At 54.6% G+C, this 20,000-nt stretch overlaps 2 protein-coding genes across 2 annotated transcripts in view; one reads left to right on the top strand and one right to left on the bottom strand.

Annotated features, from left to right (window-relative positions):
* Positions 1-1,656: 1,656 nt before the first annotated feature.
* The window catches only part of LOC129715186 (gamma-aminobutyric acid type B receptor subunit 1-like), a gene marked incomplete at its 3' end in the record, with an annotated part of 39,845 nt that continues 21,501 nt past the window's right edge, over positions 1,657-20,000 (bottom strand). Inside the window, exons 2-5 of the mRNA XM_055665051.1 lie at positions 8,295-8,391; positions 6,989-7,192; positions 2,399-2,587; positions 1,657-1,686 (exon numbers count right to left, since the gene is read on the bottom strand). Coding sequence (XP_055521026.1) covers positions 1,657-1,686; positions 2,399-2,587; positions 6,989-7,192; positions 8,295-8,370 — 499 coding nt within the window. The remainder of the gene's footprint in view (positions 1,687-2,398; positions 2,588-6,988; positions 7,193-8,294; positions 8,392-20,000) is intronic.
* sft2d3 (SFT2 domain containing 3) lies at positions 18,064-19,534 on the top strand. The gene is made up of 2 exons (XM_055665052.1): positions 18,064-18,116; positions 18,147-19,534. Exon 2 carries the CDS (start codon positions 18,739-18,741, stop codon positions 19,420-19,422), a length of 684 nt encoding a protein of 227 aa, XP_055521027.1. The 5' UTR covers positions 18,064-18,116; positions 18,147-18,738; the 3' UTR covers positions 19,423-19,534.

Raw genomic sequence — 20,000 nt, 5'->3', positions numbered from 1 at the left:
TAAACTACAGAGGGCTTTGATGTTACATAGAAACATAGAAAATAGGTGCAGGAGTAGGCCATTCGGGCCTTCGAGCCTGCACCGCCATTCAATATGATCATGGCTGATCATCCAACTCAGTATCCCATCCCTGCCTTCTCTCCATACCCCCTGATCCCTTTAGCCACAAGGGCCACATCTAACTCCCTCTTAAATATAGCCAATGAACTGGCCTCAACTACCTTCTGTGGCAGAGAATTCCACAGATTCAACACTCTCTGTGTGAAAAATGTTTTCCTCATCTCGGTCCTAAAAGATTTCCCCCTTATCCTTAAACTGTGACCCCTTGTTCTGGACTTCCCCAACATCGGGAACAATCTTCCTGCTTCTAGCCCGTCCAACCCCTTTTGTAAGTTTCTACAAGATTCCCCCATCAATCTTCTAAATTCTAGCGAGTACAAGCCGAGTCTATCCAGTCTTTCTTCATATGAAAGTCCTGCCATCCCAGGAATCAGTCTGGTGAACCTTCTCTGTACTCCCTCTATGGCAAGAATGTCTTTCCTCAGATTCCTTGGAGCGCAGGAGGATGAGGGGAGATCTTATAGAGGTGCGTAAAATCATGAGAGGAATAGATCGGGTAGAGTCTCTTGCCCAGAGTAGGGGAATCGAGGACCAGAGGACACAGGGTTCAAGGTGAAGGGGAAAGGATTCAATAGGAACCTGAGGGGTAACTTGGGTGGGTGTGTGGAACGAGCTGCCAGAGGAGGTAGTTGGGGCTGTTTAAGAAACCTCATGTAGGTGACGGGGAGACGGATATACATGTAGCCCTCACTCAGGGAACGTCAGGAAAGGCTTGGGAGAATAGATAAGTCTTTAGTGTTGACTTAAAAGAGTCGATGGAGGGGGCAGTTCTGATGGTCACCCATACACCCCTGCACAAGCTGAACCTGTGGCTGAACCATGGCCCTGGGGGGCATTCAGACCTTCAGACCAATGCTGGACCCCCCCCCCTGACCAGCACCCCCCCCCCCCCACCCTGCAGCCCCCCACCCCCACCCCACCCTGACCCACCCCCCCCACCCCCCCCACCCTGACCAGCCCCCCCCCACCCCACCCCCCCCCCTGACCAGCACCCCCCACCCCTGACCCCCCCCCCCCTGACCAGACCCCCCCCCCCCCCCAACCCCCCCCTGACCAAATCCCCCCCCCCCACCCCCCTGACCACATCCCCCCCCACCCCCCCCCCCTGGACCAGCCCCCCCACCCTGACCAGCCCCCCCCACCCCCCCCTGACCAGCCCCCCCAACCCCCCCCCCACCCCCCCCAAAAACCCCCCCCACCAGCCCACCCAAAAACCCCTGACCAGCCCCCCCACCCTGACCAGCCCCCCTGACCCCCCCCCCCTGACCAGCCCCCCCACCCCCTGACCAGCCCCCCCACCCCCCCCCCCTGACCAGCCCCCCCACCCCCCCCCCCAGACCAGCCCCCCCACCCTGACCAGCCCCCCCACCCTGACCACCCCCCCCCCCCCCCCCCCCCACCCCCCCCCCCCCCCCCCCCCCACCCTGACCAGCCCCCCCACCCCCCCCTGACCAGCCCCCCCCCCCCCCCACCCACCCCACCCCCCCACTGACCAGCCCCCCCCAACCCCCACCCCCCCACCAGCTGTGTACTCACTGTGGGTCTGGCGGTTTCCAATGCGGTCCACTGTAAGAGAGGGAACAGCAAGGGTTCATGTTAGAGGGGGCACAGTCTGCTGTGTACATGTGTTACTCCCTCCGCCCCTCCCCCTCCTCTCCCCCCCCCTCACTCCCTGAACCTGTGTTACTCCTCCCTCTCCCCACACACATCACACATCCTCTCCCTTTCGCCCCCTCCCCCACTCTCTCTCCTGCTCTCATCCCCCTCTCTCTCCCCACTCTCTCTCTCTCTCCTGCTCTCCCCCTCTCTCCCCTCCCCCTCTCTCCCCCCGGGCCGGACGCTACTCACCCTGACCACACGGGCCGGAGCTACTCACCCACGACACACGGGCCTCTACTCACCCTGACACCGGGCCGGAGCTACTCACCCTGACACACGGGCCGGAGCTACTCACCCTGACACACGGGCCGGAGCTACTCACCCTGACACACGGGCCGGAGCTACTCACCCTGACACACGGGCCGGAGCAACTCCCCCTGACACACGGGCCGGAGCTCCTCACCCTGCCACACCGGCCGGCCCTACGCCCCCTGACACACGGGCCGGAGCTACTCACCCTGACACACGGGCCGGAGCTACTCACCCTGACACACGGGCCGGAGCTACTCACCCTGACACACGGGCCGGAGCTACTCACCCTGACACACGGGCCGGAGCTACTCACCCTGACACACAGGCCGGTGATACTCACCCTGACACACGGGCCGGAGCTACTCACCCTGACACACGGGCTTGCTGCTGTCCCACTTGCCGTACTTGGTGCAGAGCCGTCGGCTGGTGCCGAGCAGCTTGAAGCCGGCGTTGCAGCGATACTCCACCACCGTCCCCTCCACCGGCAGCTTCATCCCCGCCCTCGTCACCACAGAACCGTTCTCCAGGCTCAACGCCAAACGGGAACAGTTACGGACTGGGGGGGAGAGAGGGAGGGGGAGAGGGGGGAAGAGAGGGGGAGAGAGAGAGAGAGTGAAAGACAGAGAAAGGAGTGATGAGAGGGAGATCCCTGCCCCGGGTTCAGCCGAGGGGTGACCCCAGCTCCGGGGGGAATGGAATAGACTGTGACTCCTGCCCCTGGGGGAAGTGTTTGTGTGCGGTGCTGGTGAAGGGAGAGATGCCCTTTATGTGGCCACTGTTTGTTTACCCTGTGATGTCTGGGCATGAAATGTAATACATCTATCTATCTATCTATCTATCTATCTATCTATCTATCTATCTATCTATCTCTCTATCTATCTATCTATCTATCTATCTAGCTATCTATCTATCTATCTATCTATCTATCTAAAACTCTCGCCCCATCCGACCGCCTGCCGTCCGGATCCCTTCCTGCCTTTCGATTCGTTCCCGCCGTGCGATGTCACAATGCCCGATGCTCGCGGACGTCCAATCGCGATGCCCAACGCTCGCAGACGTCCAATCGGAATGGATCCATTTGCATGTACGGCTTCCGGCCGCGTTTCTTCCTTTGATTCCCCGCAACTCCGAATCCGGACGCAGAATCGCCGACATCTTTTCCATTTCGGGAGAGATTTCGCTTTTCTTTCTAAGTATCTGCTCCTCATAACATTTCGTCGTGTTTAAGTACACGTTTTTAATCAAATCCTTCACCCCCCCCCCCGATATTTCAAAAATATACTGGCTTCTCACCCATAGAAGCAGCACCAGCCCCAGCCCCTGGTGAACGTTCCATCGTGTGATGTCACAATGCCCAATGCTCAAATACATTGTTGCCATAGAGAACGCTCAGTGATTATTTGAATTCTTCACCAACTGTCATTCTGACTTTGCTTGTGAAGAGAAAAGTCCTGAATTGCATTTGTCTGATGCAGGAAGATTGTTCCAGATGTTGGGGAAGTCCAGGACAAGCGGGACACAGTTTAAGGATAAAGGGGAAAGCCTTTAGTACTAAGATGAGGAAAACATTTTTCACACAGATAGTGGTGAGTCTCTGGAATTCTCTGCCACAGAAGGTAGTTGAGGCCAGTTCATTGGCTATATTTAAAAGGGAGTTAGATGTGGCCCTTGTGGCTAAAGGGACCAGGGGGTATGGAGAGAAGGCAGGTACAGGGATACTGAGTTGGATGATCAGCCTTGATCATATTGAATGGCGGTGCAGGCTCGAAGGGCCGAATGGCCTACTCCTGCACTTAATTTCTATGTTTCTATGTGTCCTTCTCCTCACCCCTCTCCCTCTGCCACCCATCTCTCTCTCTCCCCCACCCCCCTTCCCCTACCGCTCCCCCCCACCCTGTCCCTCTTCCACCAGTCTCTCTACCCCTTTCCTCCCCACTCTCCCACTTCTCTCCTCTTACCCCACCCCTCTCCCTCCCTCACCCCTCTTTCTACCCTTCCTACCCTTCCCTGTCCCCTGTCCCCAGTTCCCTACCCCCGTCCCTCTTCCACCACTCCCCTCCCCGCTACCCCCCTCCCTCCCTGCCCACTCTTCCACTTCTCTCCTCCTTCTCTCCTCCCCCTCTCCCTGTCCCTCACCCCTCTCCCCATCCCTCTCTCCCCCACCCCTTCCCTCTCTACCCCACCCCCTTCCCTCTCCCCCGCACCCTTCCCCTCTGTCCCTCTTCCACCACTCCCCCTTCCCCTCCCTCTCCCCACTTCTCCCCTTACCCCACCCCCTCTCCCTCCTCCACCCCTGTCTCCCCCTCCCTTCCCCTCTCTCTCCCCCTACCCCTTCCCCTCTTCCACCACCCCCCCTGTCCCTTCCCCATCTGTCCCTCTTCCACCACTCCCCCTGTCCCTCTTTCCACTTCTCATTCCCCCCCACACTCTTTCCCCTCCTCCCCCCCCCCCTCCCTCCACCCTCCCACTCTTCCCCCTCCCTCCCCTCCCCCCCCTCTCCCTCCCATTCCCTTACCGTGCACAGTCCTCTGGCCTTTAAGAAGGAACTACATATCCTGGAAAATCGATGGTCGACATAAAAAAAGCTGGATAAACACAGCGGGTGCGGCAGCATCTATGGAGCGAATTGAATGGTCAACGTTTTTGGCTGAAACCCTTCTTCCGGGTGTCGCCCCAAAACGTTGCCCCTTTTCCTTCGGTCCATAGATGCCGCTGCACCCGCTGAGTTTATCCAGCTTTTTTGTTGATGCTCCACCCTCTCTCTCTCTCTCTCTGCCCTTCTCTCTTCTCTCGACTCATGCACACCCGCTCCAACCCTTCCCCCCCACCTCTCTCCCCCATCCTCTCCTCCCCCTCTTCTTCTCCTCCCCCTCCCCCTCTCCACCCTCCTCCTCCCCTTCCTCACACAATATTTTTTGTGGGGGCGGGTCCACAGTGCGTGTGACTGTTTGTGGAGGCAGCCACGCGCTCTCCATTCAACAAGACGCTCATCTGTTTGTGGAGGCGCGAGTTTAGTGTGTGACCAAAGATCTTATAGCGGAGCTCACCGCTACAAGATCTTTGTGTGTGACGACACACGCACCCCCCCTTGGTGCAGGAGGCGCGCGCAGCATCTGAACGTTCAGCGATTGTTCGAATTCTTCACTAACCGCCATTCTGACTTTGCTTGTGAAGAGAAAAGTCCTGAATTGCATTTGTCTGATGCAGGAAGATTGTTCCCGATGTTGGGGAAGTCCAGGACAAGCGGGACACAGTTTAAGGATAAAGGTGAAATCCTTTAGTACTGAGATAAGGAAAACATTTTTCACACAGATAGTGGTGAGTCGCTGGAACTCTCTGCCACAGAAGGTAGTTGAGGCCAGTTCATGGGCTATAGTTAAGAGGGAGTTAGATGTGGCCCTTGTGGCTAAAGGGATCAGGGGTATGGAGAGAAGGCAGGGACAGGATACTGAGTTGGATGATCAGCCATGATCATATTGAATGGTGATGCAGGCTCAAAGGTCCGAATGGCCTACTCCTGCACTTAATTTCTATGTTTCCCTCTCCCCACCCCTCTCACTCTCCCACCCATCTCTCTCTCCCCCCCCACCCCCCTTCCCTCGCTACCCCCACCCCACCCCCCTTCCCCCTACCCCTCTGTCCCTGTCTCACCACCCCCTACCCCTCCCTCCCTACTCTTCCACTTCTATCCCCTTACCCCAAATGCCTCTCCCACCCCCACCCCTCTCTCTTCCCCTCCCTTCCCCTCTCTCCCCCCACCCCTTCCCCTACCCCTCTGTCCCTCTTCCACCACTCCCCCATCCCTCTTCTACCACTCCCCCACTACCCCTCTACCCCTCCCCCTCCCCACTCTTTCACTTCACTCCCACTCTTTCACTTCTCTCCCACTCTCTCCTCCCCCTCTCCTCACCCCTCTCCCCATCCCTTCTCTCCCCCATCCCCCTACCCTGTCTACCCCACCCCCTTCCCTCTCTCCCCCATCCCCTTCCCCCTATCCCTCTGTCCCTCTTCCATCACTCCCGCTACCCCCCTCTCCAACTCCCTCCCCACTCTTCCACTTCTCTCCCCCCCTTCCCCTCCTCTTCTCCCCCCCCTTCCCCTCCACTCTCCCCCCCCGACCTCTTTCCCCGCTTTCCCCCCACACCTCTCCCCATCCCTCCCTCCTCCCCATCCCCCCCCCCACATCTCTCTCCCCATCTATCCCGTTTCCTCCTCCTCCCTCCCCTCTTCACACCTCACCCCCCCCCCCCCCCCCCCCCCCCGCAAACGCTGTTGGGGAAAACAGACCCAACGGGTCTGCACTTGGTCTAGTGTAATATAAATATATATGTGTAATCTAAAGTAGAAGCTTGTGAAACCCGAGCCTGAGCCTCGGGACTGAGGCCAAGTGATTGCCTCTTTATTCTTTACTCTAACTCAGTGGTGGACGTGTCTTCTTGTACTGGACACAGCAGAGCCTTGCCTTCAACAGAAACCTTTACATGGTGTCAGAGGTGGGATTTGAACCCACGCCTCCACTCGGAGACCGAGTGGGCAACGCACAGAATTTCATCAATAACTCGATAATAAGTAATTCAGTGTTTGACTCCCCAGCCCCGGTCTAAAGGCCTGGGCAAGGGCTAAAGGGTGACCCCAGCCCCCAGAGGGAAGAGTTAGTGTGTAACCCTGTTCACAGGGGGAAGAGTTAGCATGTGGCACCAACCCCAGCCATGTTGTGAGTCGGGTTGTGGTCCCCATCCACAGGGGGAAGTATTAGAGTGTAACCCCGTCCCGAGCCACATTGTGCGCTGGCCCCCAGGGGTCCCCGTCCACAGGGGGAAGTATTAGCGTGTAACCCCGTCCCCAGCCACATTGTGCGCTGGCCCCCAGGGGTCCCCGTCCACAGGGGGAAGTATTAGCGTGTAACCCCGTCCCCAGCCACATTGTGCGCTGGGCCCCCGGGATCCCCGGAACTCACCACACCGGCTGCGTTGTTCCATGTCGGTCCACAGGCCGTTGTGGAGACACTTGCGTACACGGGGCCCGTCGATGACCCTGTTACTCCGGCAGATGTACTCGATCTCGTACGCCACGGGCAGCACCTCGATGCTGCGGATCTGGTCCTGGGTCAGGCCCGGGTAACGGATACCCCCATCCTGGGGGGGACGGATCTTACGGCAGCCTGTGGGGGGGAGAGAGAGGGGGGGCACTGAGATAGGGGGTATCTGGAAACACACACCAGTATGGACCAGCAGGGACCAGCAGTGACCAGCAGAGACCAGTATAGACCAGTATAGACCAGTATAGACCTGTACAGCAGGGACCAGCAGGGACCAGCAGGGACCAGTATAGACCAGTATAGACCTGTACCGGCCAGTACAGACCAGTATAGACCAGTATAGACCAGTACGGACCAGTACAGACCAGTATAGACCAGAATAGACCAGTACACCAGTACAGACCAGTACAGACCAGTACAGACCAGTACCAGCCAGTATAGACCAGTACGGACCAGTACAGACCAGTACAGACCAGTACAGACCAGTATGGACCAGTACGGACCAGTATAGACCAGTACAGACCAGTACAGACCAGTACAGACCAGTACGGACCAGTATAGACCAGTACAGACCAGTATAGACCAGTATAGACCTGTACCAGCCAGTATAGACCAGTACGGACCAGTACGGACCAGTATAGACCAGTACGGACCAGTATAGACCAGTACAGACCAGTATAGACCAGTACAGACCGGTACAGACCAGTACGGACCAGTATAGACCAGTACAGACCAGTACAGACCAGTATAGACCAGTATAGACCAGTATAGACCAGTATAGACCAGTACGGACCAGTACGGACCAGTATAGACCAGTATAGACCAGTACAGACCAGTACAGACCAGTATGGACCAATACGGACCAATACGGACCAGTATAGACCAGTATAGACCAATTCGTTGACCGACTGGTGAATGATGAGACTGCACACAAAGCCCAGCCGGCGGGTCAGCTGTGAGGAGTTTTGGCCCGTGGGTGGGGCCCCCCGCACAGTCCAACTGATGAACGGCCACGAGAAGGAGGGATGGGGGGGGGTGGTGTTGGTGGTCAGCGAAGGTCCGAAGGCCGACCCCAACAGTCCCCTCGACCCGAGTAGCAGCGGTCAAATACGGGACAAGGGCGGTCCCGTACGGGACAAACCAATATACGGGATGTCCCGGCTAATACGGGGCAGTTGGCGACTCTAGTAGAGATAGGCTGGGATAAAGGGAGTCGTGCTTTTACCTATTGTGTTATTCCGAGCTTCCACGATGGTGTAGGGTGGGAACAAGACGGCCAAAACTGCCATCCACATCGCCATCCCTCTACAGCGGGCAGCAGCCTGGAAAACAAGGAGAGAGGAGAGGGTCAACAAGGAGAAGGAGGGGCAGTCCAGCCCAGTCCAGTCCAGCCCAGCCCAGCCCAGCCCAGCCCAGTCCAGTCCAGCCCAGCCCCCAGCCCAGCCCAACCCAGCCAGCCCAGCCCAGCACCCAAACCAAAACCCAACCCAGCCCAGCCCAGCCCAACCCAGCCAGCCCAGCCCAGCACCCAACCCAACCCAACCCAGCCCAGCCCAGAATCGGAGACCCAGCTCAGTCCAGCCCAGCCCAGCCCAGCACCCAACCCAACCCAGCCCAGCCCAGCCCAGCACCCAGCCCAGCACCCAGCCCAGCCCAGCCCAGCCCAGCCCAGCACCCAGCCCCCAGCCCAGCCCAGCACCCAGCCCAGCACCCAACCCAGCCCAGCCCAGCCCAGCCCAGCCAGCCCAGCCCAGCCCCCCAGCCCAGCCCAGCACCCAGCCCAGCCCAGCCCACAGACCGTTAACTCACCCCACCCCAACCCCACACATCCCCCCCCCCCCCTCAGCCTCACCACACATGAGAAAAACGTTTTTTCTCACCTCAGTCTTAAATGACCTCCCCTTTATTCTAAGACTGTGTGGCCCCTGGTTCTGGACTCGCCCAACATTGGGAACATTTTTCCTGTAACTAGCCTGTCCAGTCCTTTTATAATTTTATATGTTTCTATAAGATCCCCCCACCCCCCTCATCCTTCTAAACTCCAGTGAATACAAACCTAGTCTTTCCAATCTTTCCTCATATGACAGTCCCGCCATCCCAGGGATCAATCTCGGGATCCTACGCTGCACTGCCATTGGAATAGATGCACAGAGTCTCTTGCCCAGAGTAGGGGAATCGAGGACCAGAGGACACAGGTTCAAGGTGAAGGGGAAAAGATTGAATAGGAATCTGAGGGGTAACTTTTTCACACAGGGTGTATGGAACGAGCTGCCAGAGGAGGTAGTTGAGGCTGGGACTATCCCATCGTTAAGAAACAGTTAGACAGGTACATGGATAGGACAGATTTGGAGGGATATGGACCAAGCGCAGGCAGGTGGGACTAGTGTAGCTGGGACATGTTGGCCGGTGTGGGCAAGTTGGGCCGAAGGGCCTGTTTCCACACTGTATCACTCTATGACTAGTGTAGCTGGGACCATTTCAGTGTCATTCACCCTCAACTAAATTTTCTTATGTTTTTTTGGTAATTTTCATCTTATTCTCCCTTGTGTATAATTTTACATATAATTTATTTTGTCTCATGAGTAAAAAACATAAATTAACTCATTTCTTAAGTGTTTATTTTATTCAACTGTTTGAACATCCTAAAAATATGTATAGACAATAGGTGCAGGAGTAGAGGCCATTCGGCCCTTCGAGCCTGCACCCTCATTCAATGTGATCATGGCTGATCATCCCCAATCAGTTCCCCGTTCCTGCCTTCTCCCCTGACTCCGCTATCTTTAAGAGCCCTATCTAGCTCTCTCTTGAAAGTATCCAGAGAACCTGCATCCACTGGCCTCTGAGGCAGAGAATTCCACAGACTCACAACTCTCTGTGAGAAAAAGTGTTTCCTCGTCTCCATTCTAAATGGCTTGCCTCTTATTCTTAAACTGTGGCCCCTGGTTCTGGACTCCCACAACATCGGGAACATGTTTCCTGCCTCTAGCGTGGTTGATCAGCCGTGATCATATTGAATGGCAGTGCTGGCTCCAAGGGCCGAATGGCCTACTCCTGCATCTATTGTCTATTCATTCCAAGCAGAATAACCACTGGGCAATAGTCTCACCAATAATGGTGACAGGAGTTAGCAACCTATGGGCAGCATGGTGGCGCAGTGGTTAGAGCCGTTGCCTCACGGCACCAGGGTCCCAGGTTCGATCCTGAGCTCGGGGGCAGCCGAGCTGCTGAGCTACTGGTCTCCTAATCTGAGGAAAGACATTCTTGCCATAGAGGGAGTACAGAGAAGGTTCACCAGACTGATTCCTGGGATGGCAGGACTTTCATATGAAGAAAGACTGGATAGACTCGGCTTGTACACGCTAGAATTTAGAAGATTGAGGGGGAATCTTATAGAAACTTACAAAATTCTTAAGGGGTTGCACAGGCTAGATGCAGGAAGATTGTTCCCGATGTTGGGGAAGTCCAGAACAAGGGGTCACACAGTTTAAGGATAAGAGGGAATTCTTTTAGGACCGAGATGAGGAAAACCTTTTTTTTCACACACAGAGAGTGGTGAATCTGTGGAATTCTCTGCCACAGAAGGTAGTTGAGGACAGTTCATTGGCTATATTTAAGAGGGAGTTAGATGTGGCCCTTGTGGCTAAAGGGATCAGGGGGTATGGAGAGAAGGCAGGTACAGGATACTGAGTTGGATGATCAGCCATGATCATATTGAATGGCGGTGCAGGCTCGAAGGGCCGAATGGCCTCTACTCCTGCACCTATTGTCTATGTTTCTATGTTACTCCAGCTCTTTGTGTCGATGTTTGACTTGACTTGGCTCAGCCGCACTATATGGGGTGGCCTGCAGGTGGCGGCGATGGGCCAGGGGAACCTGACACGGACTCAGAGACTGTCGGAAGGAACTGCAGATGCCGGTTTACACTGAAGATAGACACAAAATGCTGGAGTAACTCAGCGGGACGGGCAGCGTCTCTGGAGAGAAGGAATGGGCGACGTTTCGGGTCGAGACCCTTCTCCGGACTGACAGTCGGGGGAGAGCACCACCATTCAATGTGATCATGGCTGATCGTCCCCAATCAGTACCCCGTTCCTGCCTTCTCCCCATATCCCCTGACTCCACTATCTTTAAGAGCCCTATCTAGCTCTCTCTTGAAAGCATCCAGAGAACCAGCCTCCATCTGAGGCAGAGAATTCCACAGACTCACAACTCTCTGGGTGAAAGTGTTTCCTCAATTCTGTTTACCCCTTATTCTTAAACTGTGTGTGTGGCCCCTGGTTCTGGACTCCCCCAACATCGGGAACATGTTTCCTGCCTCTTGCGTGTCCAAATCCTTAATAATCGTGTATGTTTCAATAAGATTCCCTCTCATCCTTCTAAACTCCAGAGTATACAAGCCCAGCCGCTCCATTCTCTCAGCATATGACAGTCCCGCCATCCCGGGAATTAACCTGGTGAACCTACGCTGGGCTCCCTCAGTAGCAAGAATGTCCTTCCTCAAATTAGGGGCAATCTGTTACATCCAGGTTGAGGAATAGCTTCTTCCCCACAGCCATCAGACTGTTAAAGTCACCAACAGACAGACTCGGAACTGTAACAGCATCTATGGAAACAGGAACCCATTCTTCAGACTTCAACGTTTCGGCCCACATAGAAAATAGGTGCAGGAGGAAGCCATTTGGCCCTTCGAGCCAGCACCGCCATTCATTGTGATCATGTCTGATCATCCCCAATCAATAACCCGTGCCTGCCTTCTCCCCATATCCCACAAATAGGCCCGAAACGTTGCCCATTTCCTTCGCTCCATAGATGCTGCTGCACCCGCTGAGTTTCTCCAGCATTTTTGTGTACCTTCGATTTTCCAGCATCTGCACAGTTCCTTCTTAAACATCTGAACTGTAACAACCTATTGCACTTTATCTGCTTATTTATGTGTATATTGAACTGAACTGTTCTGTATTTATGCTTACTATATTATGTTGTGCTGCAGCAAGCAAGAATTTCATTGTCCCATCTGGGACACGTGACAATAAACTTGACTTGCCTATCTCTCCCTCCTAACCCCATTCTCCTGCCTTCTCCCCCTAACCCCTGACACCCACACAAATCAAGAATCTATCTATCGCTGCATTAAAAATACCCACTGACTTGTGGCCTCCACAGCCTTCTGTGGCAAAGAATTCCACAGATTCACCACCCCCTGGCTAAAGAAATTCCTCCTCATCACTTTCCTGAAAGAACATCCTTTAATTCTGAGGCTGTGACCTCTAGTCCTGGACTCTCCCACTAGTGGAAACATCCTCTCCACATCCACTCTATCCAGGCCTTTCGCTATTCGGTAAGTTTCAATGAGGTCCCCCCCCTCATTCTTCTAAACTCCAGCGAGTACAGGCCCAGTGCCGACAAACACTCATTATATGGAGATAGGGAAGTGTCAGGGGGTTATTGAAGGGGAAGCCAGTGTTTCTCTCTGCTGCCCCTCTCTGAGGAGTTTTTGAGGTGTGGGACATGTGCCTGTATTGGGAAGTCAGACTGATTGTGTCGGAAGGAACTGCAGATGCCGGTTTACACTGCAGACACAAAGTGCTGGAGTAACTCAGCGGGACAGTCATAGAACATAGAAACATAGACAATAGGTGCAGGAGTAGAGGCCATTCGGCCCTTCGAGCCAGCACCGCCATTTAATATGATCATGGCTGATCATCCCCAATCAGTACCCCGTACCTGCCTTCTCTCCATACCCCCTGATCCCTTTAGCCACAAGGGCCACATCTAACTCCCTCTTAGATCTAGCCAATGAACTGTGGCCTCAACTACCTTCTGTGACAGAGAATTCCACTGTCTGTGCGAAAAATGATTTTCTCATCTCGGTCCTAAAAGACTTCCCTCTTATCCTTAAACTGTGACCCCTAGTTCTGGACTTCCCCAACATCGGGAACAATCTTCCTGCATCTAGCCTGTCCAACCCCTTAAGAATTTTGTAAGTTTCTATAAGATCCCCCCTCAATCTTCTGAATTCTAGCGAGTACAAGCCGAGTCTATCCAGTCTTTCTTCATATGAAAGTCCTGACATCCCAGGAATCAGTCTGGTGAACCTTCCCTGTACTCCCTCTATGGCAAGAATGTCTTTCCTCAGATTAGGAGACCAAACCTGTACGCAATACTCCAGGTGTGGTCTCGCCAAGACCCTGTACAACTGCAGTAGAACCTCCCTGCTCCTATACTCAAATCCTTTTGCTATGAATGCCAACATACCAGTCAGCTGAGCATCTCCGGAGAGAAGGAATGGGCGACGTTTCGGGTCAAGACACTTCTTCAGACTCGACCCGAAACATCACCCATTCCTTCTCTCCAGAGATGCCGCCTGTCCCGCTGAGTTACTCCAGCTTTGTGTGTCTGTCTTGATGCCGGGGGGCAGACTACAGTTCCTGGCGGTCTGCGGATTTTAATGAGGAGCGACGTGACTGAACTTCAACGAGCAGTTAATTCACTGCCTGTGACATCTCTCTCCGTCTCTGCAGGCTAGCAGCACGCACACACGCACAGGCACTTCTGTAAACTCATTCAAACCACGCATGTAGACACACATGCACACATCAAACCCCACACGCACCAAACCACCCACACGCACACACACACACACACACACATGCGCATATCAAACCCCACACACAAAACCACACACACACACACACACACACCCAAACACACACACACACACACACACACACACACACACACACACACACACACACACACACACACACACACACAAAAACACACACACACACACACACAAACACACACACACACACACACACACACACACCCCCACACACACACACACACACACACAAAACACACACACACACACACACGCACATATCACACACACACACACACAAAACCCCACACACACACACAAACACCCTCCCACACACACACACACACACACACATACACACACACAGATCCATACACACACACACACAAACACACACACACACACCAAACCCCACACTCACACCCCCCCCCCCCCCCCCCCCCCCCCTACACACACACACCAATTCCAGTGAATACAAGCCTAGTCTTTCCAATCTTTCCTCATATGACAGTCCCGCCATCCCAGGGATAAATCTCGTGAACCTACGCTGCACTGCCTCAATAGCATGGAGGTCCTTCCTCAAAGTTGGAGACCAAAACTGTACACTATACTCCAGATGTGGTCTCACCAGGGCCCTGTACAACTGCAGAAGGACCTCTTTACTCCTATACTCAAATCCTCTTGTTATGAAGGCCTACATGTCATTATCTTTCTTCACTGCCTGCTGTACCTGCATGCTTACTTTCAGTGACTGGTGTACAAGGACACCCAGGTCTCGTTACACTTCCCTTTTTCCTAATCTGACACCATTCAGATAATAATCTGTCTCCTTGTTCTTGTCGCAAAAGTGGATAATCTCACATTTATCTACATTGTACTGCATCTGCATGCATCTGCCCACTCACCCGACCTGTCCAAGTCACCCTGCATATTTTTAAAGCTATCCTTTTAACATCTCACCCTTCCATATCTCTACTCCCTCTCCCCTGACTCAGTCTGAAGAAGGGTCTCGACTCAAAACATTGTACTAGTTTCACTGTTTAGGAAGGAACTGCAGATGCTGGTACACAAAAATGCTGGAGAAACTCAGCGGGTGAGGCAGCATCTATGGAGCGAAGGAAATAGGCGACGTTTTGGTCCGAAACCCCTCTTCAGACCTTCAGTTTCACTGTTGACCTGCTGAGTTTCACTGTTTGTATCACTGCTTGTATCACCTTCCCCTGCAGCAGACAATGGACCATTGTGGGCTCCACCTTTCCTTGATCATCAATGGTTTGCATATCTTTTGCATATCTCTCATGCATTTGTTCTATGCACCTTTTCATATTCTCTTGTTTCCCTCTCCCCTGACTCAGTCTGAAGAAACGCCTTCAGAATGTTGGCAGTCTGAAACTCACTGTCTGAACATTGAAAATCTAATCCACGAAAATAAACATTGTGCAGCGTAGGTTTACAAGATTAATTCCCGGGATGGCGGGACTGTCATATGCTGGAGCGGGAAATACTACAAAAAGTAGTAAACACTGCCCAGTCCATCATCGGCTCTGACCTTCCTTCCATCGAGGGGATTTATCGCAGTCGCTGCCTCAAAAAGGCTGGCAGTATCATCAAAGACCCACACCATTCTGGCCACACACTCATCTCCCTGCTACCTTCAGGTAGAAGGTACAGGAGCCTGAAGACTGCAACGACCAGGTTCAGGAATAGCTACTTCCCCACAGCCATCAGGCTATTAAACCTGGCTCCGACAAAACTCTGATTATTAATAACCCATTTTCTGTTATTTGCACTTTATCAGTTTATTTATTCATGTGTGTGTATATTATATTATGGTATATGGACACACTGATCTGTTTTGTAGTAAATGCCTACTATGTTCTGTGTGATGAAGCAAAGCAAGAATTTCACAATAAACTCACTTAACTTATCTATAACGAATCAATGTACAGGAAGTAAAACAACTAGTGGACTGGTGCGGCAAAAATAATCTAGAATTAAATATCGACAAAACGAAGGAGATGGTTGTCGACTTCAGGTGGTCGCAGCCAAAGCATACACCCCTCAACATCAGTGGCACCACAGTGGAGAGAGTGGAGAGCATAAAGTTCCTTGGTGTGCAAATTACAGACGCCTCACCTGGTCCAGGAACACCACTGGGACCATCAAACAGGCCCATCAGCGACTGCACTTCCTGAGGAAACTAAAACAGGCCTCACTCCCCACCAACATCCTCAGGACTTTCTACAGGGGTACGGTGGAGTCTGTACTCGCGTACTGTATAAATACGTGGTACTCCACCTGCAACTGCTTGGACAGGAAGGCTCTGCAGAGGGTAGTGAGGGGAGCAGAGGATCATTGGCATCTCCCTACCCTCGGTACAAGAACTGTTCCAGAGCCACTGTCTGAAAAAAGCTCAGAGAATTGCTAAGGACAAACTGCACCCCCTCCACATACACCTGGATCTCCTGCCATCAGGCAAGAGATATCGAAGCATCAAAGCCCGGACCACAAGACTGCTAAACAGCTTCCTACCACAGGCTGTGAGGCTGCTAAACAGTCACTCTGTACTCACAATCACTTGATTCTGCGGCTGGCACGGACACTTTAATAACTGGCAATGGCCACTCAAATCAGCTGCCCCGGACATTTTTATGACTGGATTATTGTATTTTAACGTTGTGTTTTACCTGCTTTTAACTATTTATACTGTTCCCTCAGGGACTGGATTGTTTTTATTGTTATTATGTGTGAAATGTTTAAGTTTCATGTGCGATGCTCCGCTATTCCCTGGGAAACGTCTTCTCGTTTTGCACTGTACAACTGTTGCTTTGCAAGATGACAATAAAGGTTGATTGATTGATTGATACTCCCAAGCCTTTCGTGACGTCCTGTGAGTGAGGGCCACATGTATATATGTATGTAGTCTGTTTTGCTGTGCTATTCTTATATCAAATGCAAAGCATTTTGGCCAACGAGAGTTGTTTTTTAAATGTGCTATATAAATAAATGTGACTGGACTTGACTTGAGGTGTGTCGGCCATCTTGAGAAGGGCTGGTAAGCGCGTCCGCCATCTTGAGAAGGTCGTGTAGGCGCGTCCGCCATCTTGAGATGGACTGGTAGGCGCGTCCGCCATCTTGAGATGGACTGGTAGGCGCGTCCGCCATCTTGAGAAGGGCTCGGAGGCGGCCGTCCATTTTGAGGAGGGCAAGAGCGGCCATTTTGGGAAGGAACGGCGGCCATTTTGAGGAGGGATGGGAGGTGCGTCCGCCATCTTGATAAGGGCCGAATGGTGCGTCGGCCATTTTGAGAAGGGACGGCGGCCATTTTGAGAAGGGCGGAGGGAGTCGACGAGCGGAGAGAAGGAGAGGAGGAGGAGAGACGGGGAGACGAGGAGAGACCGGGCTAGAGGCGGGGAGGCGGCCCACAGCACAGCAGCGCCTTTGCCGCAAGACACGAGTTAACGGGGACCGTCGTCGACCTGCTCGGCGCCCGCTGAGAGGAGGAGGCGACCCCTTCTTAAAGGGGCAGTCCACACAGAGGCTCTCTTAAAGGGGCAGTCCACACATAGGAGTCTTAAAGGGGCAGTCCACACAAGAGGCTCTCTTAAAGGGGCAGTCCACACAAGAGGCTCTCTTAAAGGGGCAGTCCACACAGAGGAGTTTTAAAGAGACAGTCCATCTTGGAGGATTCACAAAGGACCAGCCTTAAAGGGACAGGCCATCCAGGAGGCTCGCTTAAAGCGACAGTCCACCCCTGGAGGGGTCTCACGGCGACAGAACACCCAGAATAAAAATCTTAAGGCGACAGAGAACGTGTGAGAGATTCGTGAAGCTACAGTCCACCCCCGAAGGAGACTTAAACACCAACGGGACAGCGTGTCACACAAGGACGGAACACCCTGGAGAGGAGTCTGCAAGTGACAGTGCATCTTGGAGAGGAGTCTGCAAGTGACGGTGCATCTTGGAGGTGTCTGCAAGTGACGGTGCATCTTGGAGAGGAGTCTGCAAGTGTGGTGCATCTTGGAGGTGTCTGCAAGTGACGGTGCATCTTGGAGGAGTCTGCAAGTGACGGTGCATCTTGGAGAGGAGTCTGCAAGTGATGGTGCATCTTGGAGGTGTCTGCAAGTGATGGTGCATCTTGGAGGAGTCTGTAAGTGACAGTCTGCAAGTGACGGTGCATCTTGGAGAGGAGTCTGCAAGTGACGGTGCATCTTGGAGGAGTCTGCAAGTGACAGTGCATCTTGGAGGAGTCTGCAAGTGACGGTGCATCTTGGAGGAGTCTGCAAGTGACAGTGCATCTTGGAGGTGTCCTGGAGAGGAGTCTGCAAGTGACGGTGCATCTTGGAGAGGAGTCTGCAAGTGCAAGTGACGGTGCATCTTGGAGGGTGTCTGCAAGTGACGGTGCATCTTGGAGGAGTCTGCAAGTGACGGTGCATCTTGGAGGTGTCTGCAGTGACAGTGCATCTTGGAGAGGAGTCTGCAAGTGACGGTGCATCTTGGAGAGGAGTCTGCAAGTGACAGTGCATCTTGGAGGAGTCTGCAAGTGACGGTGCATCTTGGAGGTGTCTGCAAGTGACGGTGCATCTTGGAGGAGTCTGCAAGTGACGGTGCATCTTGGAGGTGTCTGCAAGTGACGGTGCATCTTGGAGGAGTCTGCAAGTGACGGTGCATCTTGGAGGTGTCTGCAAGTGACAGTGCATCTTGGAGGAGTCTGCAAGTGACGGTGCATCTTGGAGGAGTCTGCAAGTGACGGTGCATCTTGGAGAGGAGTCTGCAAGTGACGGTGCATCTTGGAGGAGTCTGCAAGTGACGGTGCATCTTGGAGGTGTCTTCAAGTGACAGTCCACACAGGCCCCCCTCAAGCAACAATCGGCCTGTTAAAGGGTCAGGCTTACACCAAGTCTGCAGCTCCATCACCTTGGGCGGGGAAGACTCTGTTTGCCCGGCACCGTAAGGGGTGGGTGTTGGCACCCCCCGGGGTGGTAGTGTGAAGGTCTCCCCCCCCACCCCCCTGGGCCACTCCTGTACCCACAGCCTCTGTGAGGAAGGCCAGCACCAGTTGGGCATGAGTGAGTTGAACCGGCAGCTGAGGGAGTACCTGTCTCAGTCACGGGCAGGACCAGCCGGGGACGGAGCAGACAGCCGTCCTCTGCTCATCCCAGACTCCGAGCCCTCTCCCCCCGCTCCCGGCTGGGCCAGCCGCCTCAACCCCTTCTCCTCCCCCCTCAGCGGCCGCTCGGCCCATCCACAGAATGCTAGCCCCCCTCCCCCAGGGGGCTGGGCCACGGACCCGGACCCCTGCCTGCCCTCCCTGTCCCGCAGGCAGCGGCTGGTGGGGTTCGGCCTGTGCTTGGCCGCGGGGCTGGCGTGCTTCGGCCTGTCGGCCCTGTACGCCCCCTTCCTGCTGCTGAGGGCCCGCAAGTTTGCTCTTCTCTTCACCATGGGGAGCCTCTTCCTGCTGGGCAGCCTGGCCCTTCTCCGCGGGCCCTGGAACCAACTGAGGCTTTTGGCCTCCCTCGACCACCTGCCCTTCACGGCAGCCTACCTGGGCTCCCTGCTGGGCACCCTGTATGCGGCCCTTGCCCTCCGCAGCACCCCTCTTACCGCCGTGGCTGCCTCTATACAGCTGGCCGCACTGGCTGCCTATATCCTCAGCTCCGTGCCCGGGGGCACCACTGGCCTCCGGTTCCTCACCGGCCTCCTCACCTCCCTCTGCAAGCGGACCGTCAGCAAGTCCCTGCCCCTCTGAGCTGCCATCGGTTTAGCCTGCAGTGGTACAGGTCGAACCCAGTCCGCACCGACCAGCCATCACCCCATCCCCCATCACCTCCCCCATCCCCCCAATCACCTCCCACCCCACCTCTCCCCCCCATCTCCCGCCATCCCCCCCACCCCACCCCCCCCCCTCACCCCATCCCCCCCCATCCCCCCAATCCCCCATCACCCCCCCCACCCCCGCCATCACCCCCATCCCCCCCCCCCCATCCCCATCCCCCACCCCCCATTACCTCCCCCCCCCACCTCTCCCCACCCACCCCCCCCCCATCCCCATCCCCCCCATCTCCCCCCCATCCCCTCCTCATCCCACCTCTCCCCTCCCGACCCCCCCCCCCCCCCCCCCCCCACACTGACTGACGCCCCCTCAGTTAAGAACCGACTAACTCACCAGGGACCGTTTTTTGAATTTTTTACACCAAAGCCAATTAACCTGCAAACCCGCACGGCTCTGGAGTGTGTGGGAGTAAAACGGAGCACCCGGAGAAAACCCACGCGGGCCACGGGGAGAGAGAACGTGCAAACTCCGCGCAGACAAGCGTCCCGTAGTCG

This window comes from Leucoraja erinacea, unplaced genomic scaffold (genome assembly GCF_028641065.1).
Source record: "Leucoraja erinacea ecotype New England unplaced genomic scaffold, Leri_hhj_1 Leri_1051S, whole genome shotgun sequence".
Lineage (NCBI taxonomy): Eukaryota > Metazoa > Chordata > Chondrichthyes > Rajiformes > Rajidae > Leucoraja > Leucoraja erinaceus.
The sequence above is the reverse complement of the archived record's forward strand: the minus strand, read 5'-3'. Positions and strand labels throughout refer to the sequence as shown.

What these genes read in the sequence shown, in the direction of transcription:
- sft2d3 (XM_055665052.1), top strand. Translation starts at nt 18,739, where the DNA reads ATGAGTGAGTTGAACCGGCAGCTGAGGGAGTACCTGTCTCAGTCACGG.